The sequence below is a fragment of the Acanthopagrus latus genome, chromosome 4 (assembly GCF_904848185.1).
Source record: "Acanthopagrus latus isolate v.2019 chromosome 4, fAcaLat1.1, whole genome shotgun sequence".
In the NCBI taxonomy this organism is placed as follows: Eukaryota; Metazoa; Chordata; class Actinopteri; order Spariformes; family Sparidae; genus Acanthopagrus; species Acanthopagrus latus.
The window spans coordinates 3,120,670-3,138,472 of record NC_051042.1 but is presented as its reverse complement, the minus strand read 5'-3'; the positions used below and the strand labels follow the sequence as shown (position 1 = coordinate 3,138,472).

Sequence of the window (17,803 nt, the reverse complement as noted above, 5' to 3'; positions counted from 1 at the left end):
TCTCTGCAAAAATGCAGATATGTCCCAAAGTTACACATTGTCTCAATGGTTTTTACAATATCTACAGTGAATGTCAGCCTCTGCTCCTAGACCCTCGATTCGAGTTAAGAAAAGCCCCCTAAAAGTACTCTTGGACGAAACCCCAGACTATCAAAATCATTCAGTTACAGATTCCGATGACAAAATACAACTCATACAAGTTCATAACATAACATGCATGTAAAGAATGTGAAGCCAGGAGGAAAACTGAGCAGGCCGAGGTGTCGCCAAGTGGTGCCCGCGCCACATGACCCCCGCTCCACCATGTTGACCTGGAAGAGCACAGGCCACATAAGGCAGTTAGTAAGAAAATATCAGGATGTATACAGTACACATGCAAGTTTGCCTCAGAGCTTCGTACACACACAATTGTCCCCATAGATATCCAACCCACTAAAAAGATTATGGTCCCATCAGCAAATAAAATAGTTAATTCATTAATTCTTTATGTTCTTCTCGACCTGTCATCCCCTCACATCCCACCTCATCTCGCCCATCATCAATCACTTCCTGTCTGTCTCATCCATCACCTCCAGTTCCGTCCGTAGCCCTGGTGAGAGGAAGCCGACCTTTCACAGGAGAAGGTACTAATGAATCACATTTATCAGTTCATCTACTGTTAAGATTGACTTGTTGCTAGGTGACGTGCAATGGCAAATTCATGTACAGTGGCTGCAGCCTGTGTCGAGCTCCCACTTTTTAATGCATGCTTGCTGAACCGCTGCTGCATTGTGCCCTGTCCCTGCAGGCAACTGCGCTGAAAAAAATGCTGCTCTCTTTTCACCCGTTGGAATGCACAAGTAATACTGTGGCAAATAGTGTTGAGACACACTGGTGTTTTGTATTGCAGTGGTAATAACAAGCAGCCTCATGGAAAGAGGCGAGTTTATGGTCTGGAGGCTCAGAGGACTGTATTGTTAGAGATTGTGAACAGATATTTTTTTAATTTACATTTTTTTTTGGTGTTACAAGGTCCTGAGAATTTTTCAGGACTGTAGAGGCATCAAGGGAGTTCTGAATTATGTCCTGGATAGCTGGATGCGACTTGCGCTCGTCTTCTGCAGAATTGTTGTAGATTTCCTGGATGCGGTGAACAAAGAATTTTAACACCAAGATGGTACATTTTATCAATGTCATTAAGATGTCATTGCACCATGGTGGACTATCTGTCTCTAAATGATCTAAAACATCCTTTCAATTTCAATTTCAATTTTATTTGTAAGGGACAATGTGCAATTTTCAATTTAACCTTAAACTTTTTCAGCTGCAAATTCTAAGTGATGTAGATAGCTATATATGTGATTAGGTAATAATGGCTGACAACATCAGCCTGCCTCTCTGTCTGTCAGGCTCTAATTAAGAACTTGTTCAGAGGCCTCTGCTCTAAGCATTTTGACAAGAAAGCAGTGGCCGCCACAGCACTGGTTTAGATCAAGGCATTTTGTCTCCCTCTTCCAATATCCCTGCAACTTTTTCACTCATCCTCTCTCTGCTTCACTGTTACGTTGCCGCTCACCATCACTCATCTTTATCTCCATTTCCATTTTTACCCTGACTAACCCCTCCACCTCACATTCTGTTAGCATCAGCTGGTGCCCTCCCGATGCTCCCCACAGCCACGGTGTGGAAGTAGTTAGTTCCCTCAGGTACTGTGTGTGTGTGTGTGTGTGTTGTTTTTCTGACCCACTTTGAATAGGGCGTATTTACATGTTTTTTGATTTGCATTTGTGGTGTTTGAGGGCATATATGCCTGTGAGCATGTGTTTTTATGAGTGTATGAATGCCCAGCCCAGTCTGTCAGTCAGTAGCTTCCTTACAGCAGAGGACTGCAGCAGCAGCTGCTGGTGTTGGTTATGTTTCAATCCCAAGGACCTTGTGGCTTTGTAGGATAGCATGCAATAATACTGGCGGGAAGCAGGCTTTAATATGACAGATATAGTCATCTACATTCACAGCCCTGAGGATAGGTGAGTCACTGATAATCAAGTCATGATTCTTTTGGTCCAGTATAGGTTAGTGGTGTTTGAATGTGTTGGACTGATGATTTGCTGGATAATGGAGTGCCATGCAAAGCCAAGGGCTGAAGATAAGAGAGATTTACAGCTGGAGCTTTAACTTTCACCTAGTCTGTCCTGAAGCGGATAGAGCTGCAGCCGCGCAGCATAGCTCATCCTGAAATGTAGCTGTAGTTTTCCTCTCCATAATCATTGTATTGGATTTTTCAAGGCCTCTTATTTTCAGCCATAGATCGATGTAATTGGGTTTGTAAATCACAGCTGCAGCGCTCTATGCTGATGCTGATGTTGGAAGTCACTTGCCGCTGCTTCAGCTGTAAATCTGCTCCGCAGCCCAGTGATAACTCAGCTGGCTAAACACTGTGCAGGACCAGCTGTGTGTGTGTGTGTCTGTCAACAGGTGCATGCGTGCATGTGTGTGTGTCTGTCTGATGCAGTAGTAGCTCTGTGTAACCAGAAAGCTGTGATGAATAGTGAAGCGCATGTGAACATTAAAGCCATTCCTTTCTCTTTGAGGTCACCTCTGATTCTGTTTGTCACTACAGCTACAGCCTGGAGGGGCTCAGTGGGGTCCAAGAAGAGCTGAGGGGCCCCATCACCAAGGGGCCGCGAATCCTGGAGCCTTCAAGGATGCCCAGGCATGACAGCGATGACAGGGGCTCCATGGTTTCTCTGACCGAGGAGCAGGAGGGAGGGCTGGGCGAGCACAGCAGACGACATGACCCGGTCAGCTGACACACACTCACACACATCTACACATAAATGATCACATTGGTGCTTTAGATGACATATCTTCATACTGTGACACATTCGGCCCCGAGCAATGCACAAATACATCCTCAGCTTAATTCACATGAGAGTAAAAATGGATTTGCTTGCACAAAAACAAGACTTATAAACAGTCTGGGGAACTTTGAGACCTGTCAGTTTGGGGATTAGTAAGAATTAATGAACATCGCTTTCCTCAGGCGGCTTCTCTCTGCTCGAATTAAAATACATTGTGAACACAACATAAAAAATAACGTGTAGTTTCCCTTTTGACTGTATCGTTCCTGTTTCTAGTTTAGTGACTGGTAACATTTTGTTCCGCGTTATCTCTGCCTGGTTCAGAACCCCTTTCATTTTACACTGTTATACACTGTGTTTAACTCAACCTTGTCTTACACCCCAGAAATCAAGGCGGTATCGACCTCTGCGAAACAGCTGTCCTCCTATGACCCTACCCCTCACTAAGTCTGTGTCCATGCTCGCCATCAGCCAGAGAGACATTGATGGTGAGTGACAAGTTGTAAGGCAATTACCTATCCCGATCCCTTGTAACACTGAGCCTCCCTGACCTCTTTATCATTAGATTTCCCTTCTACTATCCTGCTTTAAAGTCACAATTTATCAACTTTACTAGATGAGCATGCTAAATAGGTGAATAAAGTGATAAATATCTAAAAGTTCAAATGCAATTTAAGCACAATTCCCCTCCCCTCATTTCTAAACTCAGATGTCCCAGTAATTTAATGGTGTGAAGAGAATTGTTTAATTCAGAATCGCTCAGAAGCTTTCTAAATACTTCAAAGGCCCTATACACCCCTGGTCCTGTGTAGGCCAGTTATTTCCCTAATGCTTATTTGCCTGTGTAGGCACACTTGATTGAATGATATTTTTCCATCAGGGTTTGGGTAGGTTAGATTTGTATCATTCTTATTTGTTCATTAAGCTCAGTGACCTCATGTGAAATGTGTGCAGGGCCTTCACCAGTTAAAATTGTCGGGTGTTACAGTTTCTCCTCCATCCTCACTGTTTATTACAAAGTTTCAGAATTTTAATAAGTGATCAGTTCCTACTGTGGTTCTTTCCTTCCTGCCTCCCCCAGCAGTGGGACACTTGAGACGTAAGAGGCGAATTTCCTTCTCTTTCAACCTTTCCCCCATCCTCACCAAATCTAAGTCTCAGTTCATTTATGGGGACTCTTCATCTAGCGATGATGAGGACAACTTGAGTAAGTAATGTACTGTAAACCTAGCTGCTGTAGAACATAGTCATTTATGTCAGAATCTGAACAATAGTTCTTCCTATTAGTGTCCTCAATCTCCCCTAGAAAAATGTAACCCAGAGTCATAACTATTCACTGTGTGATTATAACAGAAATGATGGCACATCGTGCTGAAATGGGCCCAGTTCTTATGGGTATGAGCAGGGCTGGTCACAGAAGTATAAGATAAGTAGATACTGGACCCAAAGATGGTGCCCATTCAGTCCAATGAGAATTTCTTGCCTGGCACAAAGGCCAAAAAAGATTTAGGAGTAACTTCTGGGGTATGTGCCATATTTACAGTTGTGTTTCTCCTACTGGTCCCGCCTACAAGTTCCGTCTCATTCACTTTACATCGTGATACATTTTAATAATGTCTCCTTTAATGGCGGTATCTGTGGAAAATTCTTCTTGGACTGCAGGGGAATTTTTTGAGGTAATATTGTAAGTGGCCGCTGGGCAAAATTAATAATTGGGGAAGACTAATTGTCGGTCTGGCCAATTATTGGGGCAGATCAGAGCCTATTCCTGATCTGTTTTTGTGTCCCATCACCAATTGAAGAAATTAATTTAAAAATGTACTGCCTTGGCTCTGATGCAGCATTCTCTCTCTGTTTATAGTCACCGTGCTGTGGCCTCTCTGATTGTACAGCACACAACACTGCAGATTGTGGTTATTCAGAATATCTATTATTGCTGATGGGCTATTACTTAAGTTATGATATAAATCTCTTGATGTGTCTTGTTATTTTTCTGGAATCAATCAAATAGGTGGAGATGACTTTATTATACTGCCACTTAATTATATGGTTCCATCAAAAATACACATAACCTCTCAGTTTGACTGTTTATCCTGGTTCAGTACTCTCTTTTGTGTTTAAGCTTTTGCAGTAACATAAAAGTTAGAAGGATGACAAAGCCCAAAGGTTCAGCTGCAACAAACTTGTCAGGGAAACCACTAATTACTGCTGATATTAAGCTGCTTGCGGTGTCAATGTGCAATTAGAGTGACTTTGTAGTGAAATCATGGGTGTAGAAAGCCACCTCTCACCTAGTCAGCAAGCTTAGTGTTAATGATTCCTGTTGCAACGTTAAGAAAGACCTCAGCATCTCCTGTCTCCCGCCCAGCCCAATATTTAGCTGACCTTTACTTAGTCCTTGTTTTCGTCACTATGAAAAAATGAAACACAAATGCTGGGAAAAAGGAAAAAGAATAACTATAAACACTGCAGGTGAAGTGAGGAAGCCCTTTCTTCCCTCCACATAAATGTGAGCCCGTCACCTTTAGTTAAATAGGCAGAGCCTTCCTTTTTCTTATCGGTGAGATATTTCCATTGGTGTCCTCAGTGTCCTTGACGGTGTTGCTAGCAACAGAGTTGGGCCAAAACTTTGCCCTCATTATCCTGTTTTGGGTTTGACTTTATGATGCAGAGTAGGCGAGCGATGCTTTGCATATTTGCATGTACACCAGAATGTTGAGTAGAGGTGATGGAGGCAGATGTGTCTGCCATTAAAATATGCATGCCAGTGTTTAGCTGATACCAAATAAGTAGTGACCCTGTGGTGATTATTGTATGTTTTTATTGGTATTATTCATTCATATTATATCCTGCTGTCAAAGACAACCAGGTCAGAGATTAATTGAAAAATGGTAATATTTTGGCAGTTAATGGAGCCAGGCAATCCAAATTTGAATAATCAAAGAGGCCTGGTGGAGCTAGCTCTGGCCATAATGGCTTTGTGTGAACAGTCAAGACACAGAATAAATGGAATATGATTAAGTATTGAGACCATAATGTCTTGTGGGAAAAAAATTGACTTTGTATTTTGAAATTCCCTTTTTCATGAGGTTGGATGTCAACGCAGCCAGCAGTTTTTTTTGGGAGCCAGTATCTGCAGCCATTACTGGCACTGGATCTAACGGCAGTACTTCAGTTTCAGCTTTTGGCCTCAGTGCTGGTCACCCTCATCAGTGCCAGAGTCATTTTGTTTTTGGCCACCGTGAGAGTAGCTAAACGTTAAATACCTTGCTCAAGGACATTAAAGGTAGCTGTTGAAGCCCAGAGGGGCAATGACTATTCAGTTCTCTTCCTTACAGCCAGAAGTGAACCTGAAAATCGTTTGTAGACATGCTGTGAGGGCATTCACTTATTGTATATCCAGATAAAGCAGGGCAACCTGGTGGATGGTGTGGTCAACCCCTGAACAGAGATCTTAAAGGGATATTCCAGTGTAAGTTTAATCCATGGTCTAACACACCGTGACACCGAGTAAGACGCCCCCTCAAGAGATCACGTTTTCTGACTGCTAGCTTATGTAGTTTTAGCAACCTCAGAAAAAAACACATGATAACAATACACTGCAGTCTATGACTCCAGCAAGAAACCACCATCAAAAAGCCACAAATAATGCTCAGAACAGCACCAAACTTCAGCAAAAGCACAAATAGGGTCCCAGCGCACAGTTCAAGGCATCAAACAGTTAAACTGCTAGCTTTGCCGGATTTCTATTGAAAACAGAACACAGCTCACCACTCTCCTGCAGCATCTTGCTCGCTGTGGGGAAGCCCTGACAGGTCGATTACCGAGTGCGGTGTTGTTCTCCAGCTCAAGGATGAAAATATATGATTATTACTCCATGGAAATGCAATCAATTTCATATGTATCTTGTGGAGCTTAAAACAGTTATTACTGAGAGCTGACAGGGAAAAGAACAGAACTGAGCATTTCTAACCGCATTCAGTAATCGACTTGTCAGGGCTTCCCCACAGCGAGCAAGATGCTGCAGGAGAGTGTTGAGTTGTAAAGCTATCTGCAAAGCTAGCAGATGTTTGATGCCTCAAACTATGTGCTGGGACCCTATTTGTACTGTTGCTGAAGTTTGGTGCTGTTCTGAGCATTATTTGTGGTTATGAGTGACTTTTTGATGGTGGTTTCTTTTTGGAGGCATAGACTGCAGCGTATTGTTATCGTGCAGTCTTTTCTGAGGTTGCTTAAACTACATAAGATAGTTGTTGGAAAACTTGATCTGTCGAGGGGGGGTCTTACTCGGTGTCAGGGTGTGTTAGACCATGGATTAAACTTACACCAGAATATCCCTTTAACCTTAAATTAAGGGAAAATGAAGACTGTCCACCTGAGATGACAAACACTGGAAATAAAAACCATCTTGTCCCAAAATCCTGAATCTCTGTCCTACTTTTCACTTCCTGTCTTGTTTCTTTCCAGGTATGAGGTCATTTTCCAGCAACTCTGGCTCACTAGCATACAGGTCAGTATGTAGGCTCTGTACATACACATTACCAGAAAATAGTTCTCTGTTGTTGATGAGAGCTGTGACCTTTATAGTTCTATCGAGACGAGATGTTCTTATATGCAGTCAAAACGTCTCCCTGGAACTTTTATAGTGCGGTAAAGAACCATTTTCAGAACGTCTGAACAGGTAAGCCTTGTGACTACAGCTGTTTGAGGATAAAATTAAATGTGTGTGTGTGTGTGTGTGTGTGTGTGTGTGTGTGTGTGTGTGTGTGTGTGTGTGTGTGTGTGTGTGTGTGTGTGTGTGTCTCTGTGTGTGTGTGTGTGTGTGTGTGTGTGTGTGTGTGTGTGTGTGTGTGTGTGTGTGTGTGTGCGCACGCATATACCAGTATATCAGAGGAGGAGCCGGGCCCCCTGCGGAGCGACACTGAGGGAAAAAGTGTCACAAAAGTCAGCCGGACCTTCAGCTACCTCAAGAACAAGATGTACAAGAAGACCAGGGTAAGGGAACATTTTTTTTGTCATCCTTAATAAAACTGTGGCAAGACCTCTACAGTATCTTTACTGTTTTTCACTTTGTACTATTTACTTTATTGATTCCCACAGCACGGCTTCATGGGCACCTCCTTTTATAGACTTCTCCTCCTTAAACATTTCTTCCTGCCTGCTTTTCACCCCCACTCTGCCAACGATTTACACATTAACACACAGTCACACTGGGTCCTGGCCTGTGCTACAACATCTGTCGGCCCTCCAATAGCCCCCAGTCTGAGAGTTGGGGGGTTAGATGTCTTGCTTTAGGGCAAGTCGGTGTTTCTTGTGACCTCCCCATTCAGATTTCCTCAACAGATTTGGTTTTGAGCCCACAACATTTTCCAGCCACAGACGTGGGTCTATGGTTTAAGGTGTGATTAAAGAGCCAGGTCAGGTAACTCCCCTGAGAAAGGTGTTCTTTCCATTTAGAATACAGTCGGTATTTCTTACATCATTACATTGTTGTGACATTGTGAGTGAGGACAAACCTTATTATTTCTGTCAGGTGAATTATTTTTGTGAAAGAATAAAACTTATTGTGCATTTGGAACTCATGAAATTCAGCATTGTGCTTTGAAAACCAAAGTACTGATATACTGTATTGGAGTACCTATTGATATGATTTGCAAATACAATTGTTAGTATTAGTTTTCAAATTTACGCTGGTTAATATTTGTGTTTGGGAATAAAAGGGGCTATATATAGTTATGTTAACTTGTGTTCGCTCTCAGTAATTGTGCAGTCCTTGCAAAGAGACAAGGGGTGAACAGGAAGTAAAACAGGAAGCTGGAGCTGGCTGTGGTTTTCTAAACTCATCTCTAACCTCAGCCCTCGCTTTGCTTTTAAAGTGACAGGATCCTGCAACTGGTTGCTTCCTGTCGAAGGTCAAAACTATTTATCAAGATTTTTACAGATTTTAAGGCAATTAGCAAAGATGTGATGTTTAAATTGACATTGCCATTTCATCAACCACAGACCTGTCACACGCCACATCAAAACGTCTGATATCTGAATTGAATTCAACTGGATAAGACTTTGAAGGATTTCAGGATCCCTCTCACATTTTTTGTCATCAAAACACAAATTCCCCACAATGTTTTATTTGTGACTTTTGTCCGATGATCTGTTTTAGCTACAATGTGCACACACACAATTTCTGAACAACATCCAAATATCTGGAAGCGAATCTAGTTTGCGCAGTTTTGACATAGTGTCTGTTCCAGACTGAAGGCTCGTTGCAGTAATAGCACCTCCTGTAACGAGCCAGTAACTTCCTCATTGCTGCCTTCCTGATGGTGCCTCCGTGCAGGCAGTAGCTTCAGCTGCCCAGCCATAGCCAGGGATGTTGTACAGGAGATTCACAGGGAGCCATGGCTTCTCACTGAGATGGAAAGGTTGGCTGGAGGTAGGCTAACAGCACGTTCTGGTTTCCCAGTCAAATTGTACTGAAAGGGACTGTCACAATATCATGTTTAAAGTGATTGCTGTTCCCCTCTGGGCTGATGTCTTTTTCCAGTGAAGTCATCGCCTGTTACAGTATGTTTCAGTAGACTGTCTTTTTGTTTAACGCTCTGGTTTAGATGTCACAAGTGATTACTTCTCCTGTTGGGAATGCTTTTAGGCAAAAGTCATGTGCCGAGGATCACTATTGCTTCCTGTGTTATTCCAAGAAGTTAAAGTGTGTTGCATTATTTTTCTTATACAGGAAACATATCTGCAACGGCTTCTTAGAAAGGTTACTGTGGTGAAGAATATATCATTATGCCTGTAGTTGAAAAAAACGTTTGTCGATGTGTTTCATCTTTGATGAGATAGCTAGTTGTTGACGGAAATGACACTGAATGCTAAGTGTTGTAATGGCTATAAAACATGCAGGCTCGCTGTGGTCCAGTCAGCCCAATGATATCTTGAAGAAACTAAACAAAATGAGCTGTAGTATGTCAGAGCTTTGTGGTCTACTCAAACCAAGAGGCCCAGGGCCGGCCATTAAAAGGAGCTGGAAACTCCATTTTCCCATTTCCTCTGGGTTTGGGTGGAGACTGTGTGATGTAAATCCAAGAGAATAAGAGCTCTGTTCTTCTCTGCATCACTTCATGGGATTGTGATTCAGCTCAGTGTACAGAGATGACCAACAGCTGAGGATGACCTTGTCCATGAATGCAGAGGCAGCAGAAAGACCGCCCTGTTATGGAAAGGTCAAAGATTTGATTCCCAGACAGCTTGTCTCCGTCAGTAGTAGTTTGTTTCAGAACACTGAAGTCTCGTCAATCAAAACACGGTTCAATAAGAGCCTCGTTGTAGTCTACAAAACAAGACAATGTGTTAAATGATCATTAACTGTCCTTTGGTATAAATAGTCAGTCTAGTTGGTAGCTGTTTCCAAGTGTTGTTATGTACTGCCAGCATTATAAACCTCTACCGGTAATCCTGTAAAAATGTACCAATTGTCAGTTTTATACACAAACTCCTATTGTCTTTAACTGAAGCACAGCAGAAACGAACTGCCTGAAACAAAGATGTCCCACATTTAAAATAGCCTCTTAATGAGACAATTTGTTGTCAGCATAAATAATGCATCACTTAATATGCAAAGCCCCCCTGCTATGTACTACATCAGAGTAATAATGTTGCTCTGCAGGATTCAGATTGGAATTTGACACAAGTGACTAGCCAGATGGTGAGACATTTTGTCAATGCCTCGTATGTTATTCTTTACACTTAAAACGTAAAATCTGATTGCCTGTTACAAACGCTAAAACAATGACTGAACTCAGTGACCTACCTCTGCCTCTATGGTTTGCGTTTTTAACTATGGTGATTCCACTTGTGCAGGAAAAGGACAGAGACAAGAAGGAGAAAGAGAAGGAGGGCAAAGAGAAGGACAAGAAGGTGGTTAATGGTCATCTCTTCACGGCAGTGGGCTCAGGCCAGGCAACCCACTGCTTCCAGTGCAATAAGGCTTTCAACAACAAGGAGGCGTACCATTGCTCTCGTAAGTACCTTTGTCTTTTTTTGTTTTATGCATTTTTTTCACTCCGCTGATCAGGTCTCCTGTTGCTTTAATCAAACCAACTAAGTGTTCTATGATCCATTATTAAAATTATTGTTGATTTATGAGAAAAAGGAAGCAGTAGTGAAAACTCTTCTGAGATGATTACATCATCACACATTAATCATCCCGGAAGTCGCATCAACTTTCTGGAGAGGCTCAGTCAGAACTTTTGAACCATATGATTATGATACAATATATGTCAAAGACAAAATCGTATTTATTTATTGTATTTATTTGTCTGCTGCTCCCAATATAGAATCTAGGTTTTAAAGCATCAGAAAGTATGGGTTGTATCATCAAAAAAGAGTGTCAGCGAAACAGAATCGTTCATACTTGGCTGAAGCTACATCACCAGTAGTTTGAAGTAGTGAAACTGTCTGTAGTGCTACCGAGCCAGACTTTCAGTAGAGACAACAGCACAGTTTTTGCATTGTTTTCCACTGAAGCAGCAGCAGCAGCAGCTCTAAAGAGGATGTAGTTTATTGCACAAGCCTTTGGCACAACCCCAAAGAAAGCCTAAAAAGGAGAAACCAGCTCTCCGATGGATCACAGCAATCCTCTCGATGGTCACAATCTGCCTCAGACTGGCAAAAACAGCCCTTGTTGTGTTCAGCTGGTCTGGTTTGTATTTTCGGAGCCACAGAAGGTTCTGAGGGTGTTTTCGGGAGGGTTGTGCTTGCAGATGTCTGGCTGATGTCCATTCAACAGACAAATACAGTGATCCTTTGTCTGAGATTAACTTGAATTAGTGGGACGTCCACAAGAGGCAGTAAACTGCCCAGTAAAACCATTTAAGAGGAGAAAAATACTGCAGGAATTTAAGATGGTTTTATTGTGCAGGTCATAATTAGACATATCGCAAATCTATTCGGTGGATGCTTTTATCAACATCTTTATTTACAGTAACACCAGTGTTCTGCACACATGTTTTAGGTGGTAGGTGGAAGTAAAAAAATAACCTGTAACCTGAAAGTGTTGCTTCCTTCCTGCACTTGTTGAGTTACATGGTTGTGTTCTGATTGAGAGTGTTGATGTAATCCTAAGAGCGGAAGTGTTGTATGCATGGTGACACGGTCTGATAGTGGGCTTGTGGGTTTCTCTTGTGCAACAGGTCTGTTTAAGATTCTCCTGTCTATTGGAAACAGGCCTCTAAGCAGGTTATGGAAACTTGTGGAGCTAGATTTTGACATGACCAGCGACAAGTATGGACAATAAACATGACAGGTTTCTGCTTCAAAATCAACTCTTGCGAAATGATTTGACAGCATGTAATTCAAATTATGGTACGGGGGAATGAAAGACTTTGACTCACTGGGATCAGATCACAGAGCATAGATCTTATTTTAGCAATCTTGAATGATGACCCCTGCTCCGTGGTGATTTGGGAATGTTTACATAATTGAAATTTTCCCATGCAATCCAGTATTTGTGTGTGTGTGTGTGTGTGTGTGTGTGTGTGTGTGTGTGTGTGTGTGTGTGTGTGTGTGAGTGTGTGTGAGTGTGCGTCAGACGTCAGCCTATCTTATTTTTTCCTTCTCCTTCGTCCACGAGCAGTATTACCCCTCGATTGCATCACATGCTCTGCTCCAGTCTGGCTTTCATTAGTGGGCTGGTGGAGTTTCCTGGCCGGCTATGAAAACCAGTCAGAATTTCTAGCCCCCACCTTTCCACACACCCTCCACGCCATCATGCTCACAGTATTCTCTGTTGCTTTTTCTTTCCAGACTGTAATGCTTCCGTCCATAAGGGCTGCAGGGACAGCCTGCCTGTTTGTGCCAAGGTGAAGATGAAGGTAAAAGTTCCCTCAGAGTAACTCCATCTCTTATTCTGTAGTATTCTGTTGTCCTGCCGCCAATATTGATTTGAACTCCTCATTTATGCTTTTATTTGTGTTTTCTGTTTTCTGGCCAGCTGCCCAAACAGCAGTATGCAGTACCAGACTCAAGTTCTTCCACTACAGTCACGATGAGGAACAAATGTGAGTGGCTTAGACTTCTAATAATTCTTCAGCACCGGCACATTGAAGGTTTTTCCTGTAACTTACTGAGTTTTCCAAAGGTGGCTGATATTAACTAAGTTTCAGCAATTAATTTTCTGTTTTGCCCACTCACGAGATTTACTGTTGTTTTAAAATCAAGGCCAAAAAAGCCAAAGATCTCTGTGTGCAGAATACACAGAGAAACATTGCCTCTATTGGGTAAAAACGCTGGTATCTCTAGTTTTAGTAAGTTATTTATGATCTTAATTTTTTTTTAGATCAGTTAAAGGATCTTACATTTGTTACAAATCAAATTGTGTGGTCTCTTGTTGTGGTCAAAATAATGAAAACTTTATTTTTCATAATGCAAGTTTAAGAAAATCTTATAGGGAAAGCAGAGAACTGAATATGAATCACAATATATTTGAAGTACACAGAGGTTAAACATGTAAAAATAACATTTACTTCAATATAAATGAAAAAAACAAACTTTTTTGTTAAATCAATTGAATATGAGAGAAAACAAAAGTAAGAGTAAAAACAAATCCCAGCTTTCCAATGTGTCCTCAAGGACCCTCTTTGATTCTCCGTGGTTGTTTGCAGAATACCATTAACTGTACTGTATCTACAGTACAGTTACTGTATCTACAGTACAGTTGATGTTAGTTATATGACCTTTATTAAATCAGGGAATTTTACTAAGATCAAGATCTCTTTTGCAAGAGAGACCTGAGCAGCAGGATCAGAGACACAAATCACAGAATCACTGAAAGTTAGAGCTTTAAATTCAGCCCCTGGGATGAGACATACAAGTTTTAAATCGTTTGCAACTCATTCTGTTTCTAAAGTGCATAGAGGTTGAAGGCATTTCTTTCAAGTTCAGTACATAACCAGTGGATAACTTCACATATGAGAAAAGCAATTATATACCAAGCAGTTTTTGTAAGAGATCTTTATTTCAAACAATGACAGGATGAAGTTATCTTATTGTTTTTCATATAGTGCACAATGATGATTATAGTATTCATCTCCTGTGATATTTGTATCTGTGGCCCAGCTGGTGGGACGAGGGAGCGCCCCTGGTCGGCCATCTTGTCCCCTGAAGACCACTCCTCGCTGATGATCCCATCAGGACGAAGACACACTAGCATCATGAATTTCCATGGCAACAACCTCTCCAAGAGTCTCTCCATAAGCAACATCGCTGGGTGAGTGTGTGCATTTGTGTATGTGAGTGTTTCATGAGTTGCACATGTTTCTGTTGTGATTTGACATTAGCATTGACACAGTTTTTTGTATTATTTTGTGCTGGTCTTTTTGAACATTTATTTGCCAACCGCAGTGCAACATCTGTCTTTCCACAGCTTAATGGATGTTTGCAGTTGTACCTGGCTTTAAAAATGCGATTCATATAATTTGTTTAATTATTATGTCTCCATTCAGTCCGGTGTTTGATGAGATGCCCATTAAAGGCCTGCGGTATCTCTCCCAGTCCACTGACTCCCTCAACAGAACCAACCAGGTCACAGAGTCCATGGAATCACTCACTGATGAAGGTCAATACACACACGCATATACATTACTAATCTGACTACCAAAGTCAGCTGCCAATCAGCCTTGAGCCTTTGAATGTAAAACCGAGTGTATGTCAAACAACATTCTAATAATCCAATACTAATAATAAAAAATGTTCTTTCTGATGTAAATTGGTGAAATTGTAACTTTTTTCCCTTAATGTTAAAATGTCTTAGTCAGAAGGAATGGTCAACTCAATTAAGAATAAGTAAAAGCTGTGTAATACAAACTAAATACTATAGAATCTGTAACATCAGCTCCAAGTTGAAAGTACAAGCTGTCCCCCCCTCAGGGACCGAGATGATGGACGGGCAGCTGATGGGGGAGTTTGAAGGAGAGGCGAAGGAGCTGGAGGCTGACTCATGGAGTTTAGGAGTGGAGCAGCAGTACCTGCAGCAGCTGGACAAGGAGCTGGTGAAGAGACAAGATGTCATCTATGGTATATTTGATTAACTGAAATAAACTTTAAAACTGTCTTTTTTTCCTTTTTTTTAGCTGAATGGCAAATTAAAGAAAGCTTTAAGAAGTTAAAGAAGTGTAGTTGTTCAGTGATACTCATGCACACTCTCATCTCAATCTTTACTCTTTACTGCAGCTATTTGATAAGAAAATCTCAATGATCTATTGAGGCTGCAGATTTCACTCATTTGAATATGCACTGAAATACATCCTGATTGTTTTGAAAGTCCTAGAGAAGTCTCCAGTTTATAATTAGAATCTGCTTGTGGTAAATGCATTGGCTTGAATTTATTCTGAAGCACATTTACATATTGTATCCCCCCATGTATGTCCTCCAGAGCTGATGCAGACGGAGATGCATCACATCCGGACGTTGCGCATCATGTCAGAGGTCTACAGCAAAGGCCTGCAGAAGGAGGTGCAGCTGGAGCAGCAGACAGTGGAGAAGCTGTTCCCCACTCTAGATGAACTCCTGGAGCTCCACACGCAGCACCTCGTCCGCCTCCTCGAGAGGAAAAGGGAGAGCCAGCTGGAGGGGGGCAGCCTGGAGGGAAGCTTTATCATCAACAGGATAGGAGACATCCTGGTCAACCAGGTGAGAGAAGGGAGTGGCTGGTGTGTGGAGGATGCAGTTCCTTAAACCCACAAATGAATTGCATTTGTTCTCTTCGGAGGTCTTCGGAGTGTGAAGACCTGAAGGCTGCAAATATTAATTATCTTATATGAAAAAAGCATCAAAAACAACATTTGTGTATTAGAAACAACTTCCATGACCTACCTCACTTCAGTCTGTGAGTAGGTTGGTTCACACTTAGTCCAGAATGAATATCTCAACAGCAACCGGATGGATTACCATGAAACTTTGCACACGCTTTTCTGATTGAAAGAGGGTAATTCCCACTAACTTTTGACTTTTGCTCATGTCAACATTTCACTTTGTCTAGTACCTTAGTTTATCACCAAATACCTGCAAAACTAAAGAAATACCCATCGCCTCAGCTCTACTTTTGTTTAAGTGTTCAATATATTAGAAATGACCCCTTTTGAATGTGTGCTTCAAAGAAATTCAAGGCAGCAAATCAACCAAGTGACTGTTAACTGCTGCAAACTGTGAAAGCTAGCAAGCTCAGGTAGCTGTGCAGCTGACAGTCCGGACTGGAGGCTCATTCTGTTGATAATTTCGTTATTTTTTATATTAAAAAAAAAGGGTTAGGGTTAGGATTAACCCTGTATTCATGCCTGTTAAACTGTGCTCTAGTTCTCCGGTTCCAACGGCGAAACCATGAAGAGGGTTTATGGAAGATTCTGCAGCCGCCACAATGAAGCGGTAAACTTCTACAAGGACCTCCTTACCAAAGACAAACGCTTCAAGGCCTTTATCAAAGTAAGACACAACTAAGTTCATAAAATATATTTCCCTTAATGATGTCTTGTTTTCCAGGCAAGATTGTTTTTTGTTGAATAGATGTCGAACAAGATTTTGTTCTATAAAGTGCTGTTCTTTGAGTCAACAGCCATTTACTGTCCTGCCTTAACTTTGTTTCTTCGTCTTTTACATGAATATATTTGAAACTTTTTGTTTAAAAGCCACGTTACCTTTCACTGTTTTGCTTATTTTTTTAAAGCTTCAGTGCTTCTATCGTCTTCTGTGTATTGTATGTCTGTTTAACTGTCATTTTCATAATCACAGGAAAAACCTTCTCAAGTATTATTAATACATTGTTGTACAGCAGTCGAGTTTCAAGGTTTCCCTGTGGTGGTTTGAAACCCTGCCTTGTTTCGGCCACCTGTTGTGTTGGCACATTTTAATACAGCACTTGTCATTTGTTCTTCCAGAAAAAGATGAGTAGCAGCATTGTGCGGAGGCTCGGCATCCCAGAATGCATCTTGCTGGTGACCCAGAGGATAACAAAGTACCCAGTGCTGATTCAGAGAATGCTTCAGCACACCAAAGGTTGGCTTCATGTTATTGGCTATTAATGTGTCTGCATAATAAAGTAAATTAGGGAAAGTAGTAGTCAAGTTAGATAGATAGATAGATAGATAGATAGATAGATAGATAGATAGATAGATAGATAGATAGATAGATAGATAGATAGATAGATAGATAGATAGAAGATTCATATATATATTATTCTAAATTCTTATAAATTCTTATTCTAAATCCATATACAAATGAAGAATACTTGTTATTTCCCAAATATGTCTTTGATTTAGTTTATTTTCTGCTTTGTAGTCTCTGCTGGTGGCACCTAAGTCTTTAATCAATAGCTAGCTGTGCTCTTTACACAATCACCTTGCAAAGAATTTACAGTACAAAGCATTCACTATACAGAGCACATTATTTATACTTTAGTTCTCAGTGCAGAGCAAAAGAATGATTTTAAAGCCATAGATTTTAGGCAGTGAGGCAAAATCGTTCATTCTTACATAACTAAGATTCTCTTATCCTACTTGGAACTCTCTGCTAGTGGGATCCATTTTTATAATTGGTTCCAAAGTATTTGCCCATAAACAAGTCACAGAAAACGAGACAGAATAAGGCCAATCATTTCATTAGTATCAAGAAAATGTTGCTTGCTTTAGCTTTTTATGGATCATCAGAGAATAAAATTGACTTGGAGTTCAAACCACATTAACATTTTTTACCAAGGTGTTAAGTTTTAAGACAGATATGAAAAGAAATCACATCTAAATGCAATTTACACAGTCAAGCAGTTCAGTTTTTCGTATGAGCTACATTGATATTTGTCATTTATCTAATTTTGGACTCGTGATTAGACACATTTGTCCTAAAAATTATATCCTTTATAGAAGCTCATCAATTCCTCTTATTCCTTTACATGTTTTCAGATATCTGAGGAAAACTGA

General features: G+C 41.1%; 1 protein-coding gene across 11 annotated transcripts in view; it reads left to right on the top strand.

Annotated features, from left to right (window-relative positions):
- The window catches only part of LOC119017646 (A-kinase anchor protein 13), a 115,009-nt gene that overhangs the window by 75,629 nt on the left and 21,577 nt on the right, over positions 1 to 17,803 (top strand). For 5 of the 11 annotated variants that reach the window (XM_037094472.1, XM_037094471.1, XM_037094469.1 and 2 more), the window contains 15 exons: positions 576 to 623; positions 1,623 to 1,685; positions 2,600 to 2,780; positions 3,226 to 3,328; positions 7,308 to 7,350; positions 7,724 to 7,835; positions 10,701 to 10,860; positions 12,645 to 12,712; positions 12,832 to 12,898; positions 13,956 to 14,106; positions 14,342 to 14,454; positions 14,766 to 14,912; positions 15,271 to 15,527; positions 16,191 to 16,316; positions 16,769 to 16,886. In XM_037094472.1, the coding sequence (XP_036950367.1) occupies positions 576 to 623; positions 1,623 to 1,685; positions 2,600 to 2,780; positions 3,226 to 3,328; positions 7,308 to 7,350; positions 7,724 to 7,835; positions 10,701 to 10,860; positions 12,645 to 12,712; positions 12,832 to 12,898; positions 13,956 to 14,106; positions 14,342 to 14,454; positions 14,766 to 14,912; positions 15,271 to 15,527; positions 16,191 to 16,316; positions 16,769 to 16,886 (1,757 nt within the window). The remainder of the gene's footprint in view (positions 1 to 575; positions 624 to 1,622; positions 1,686 to 2,599; positions 2,781 to 3,225; positions 3,329 to 7,307; positions 7,351 to 7,723; positions 7,836 to 10,700; positions 10,861 to 12,644; positions 12,713 to 12,831; positions 12,899 to 13,955; positions 14,107 to 14,341; positions 14,455 to 14,765; positions 14,913 to 15,270; positions 15,528 to 16,190; positions 16,317 to 16,768; positions 16,887 to 17,803) is intronic. The other 6 variants (XM_037094478.1, XM_037094479.1, XM_037094474.1 and 3 more) reach the window with 2 other exon arrangements.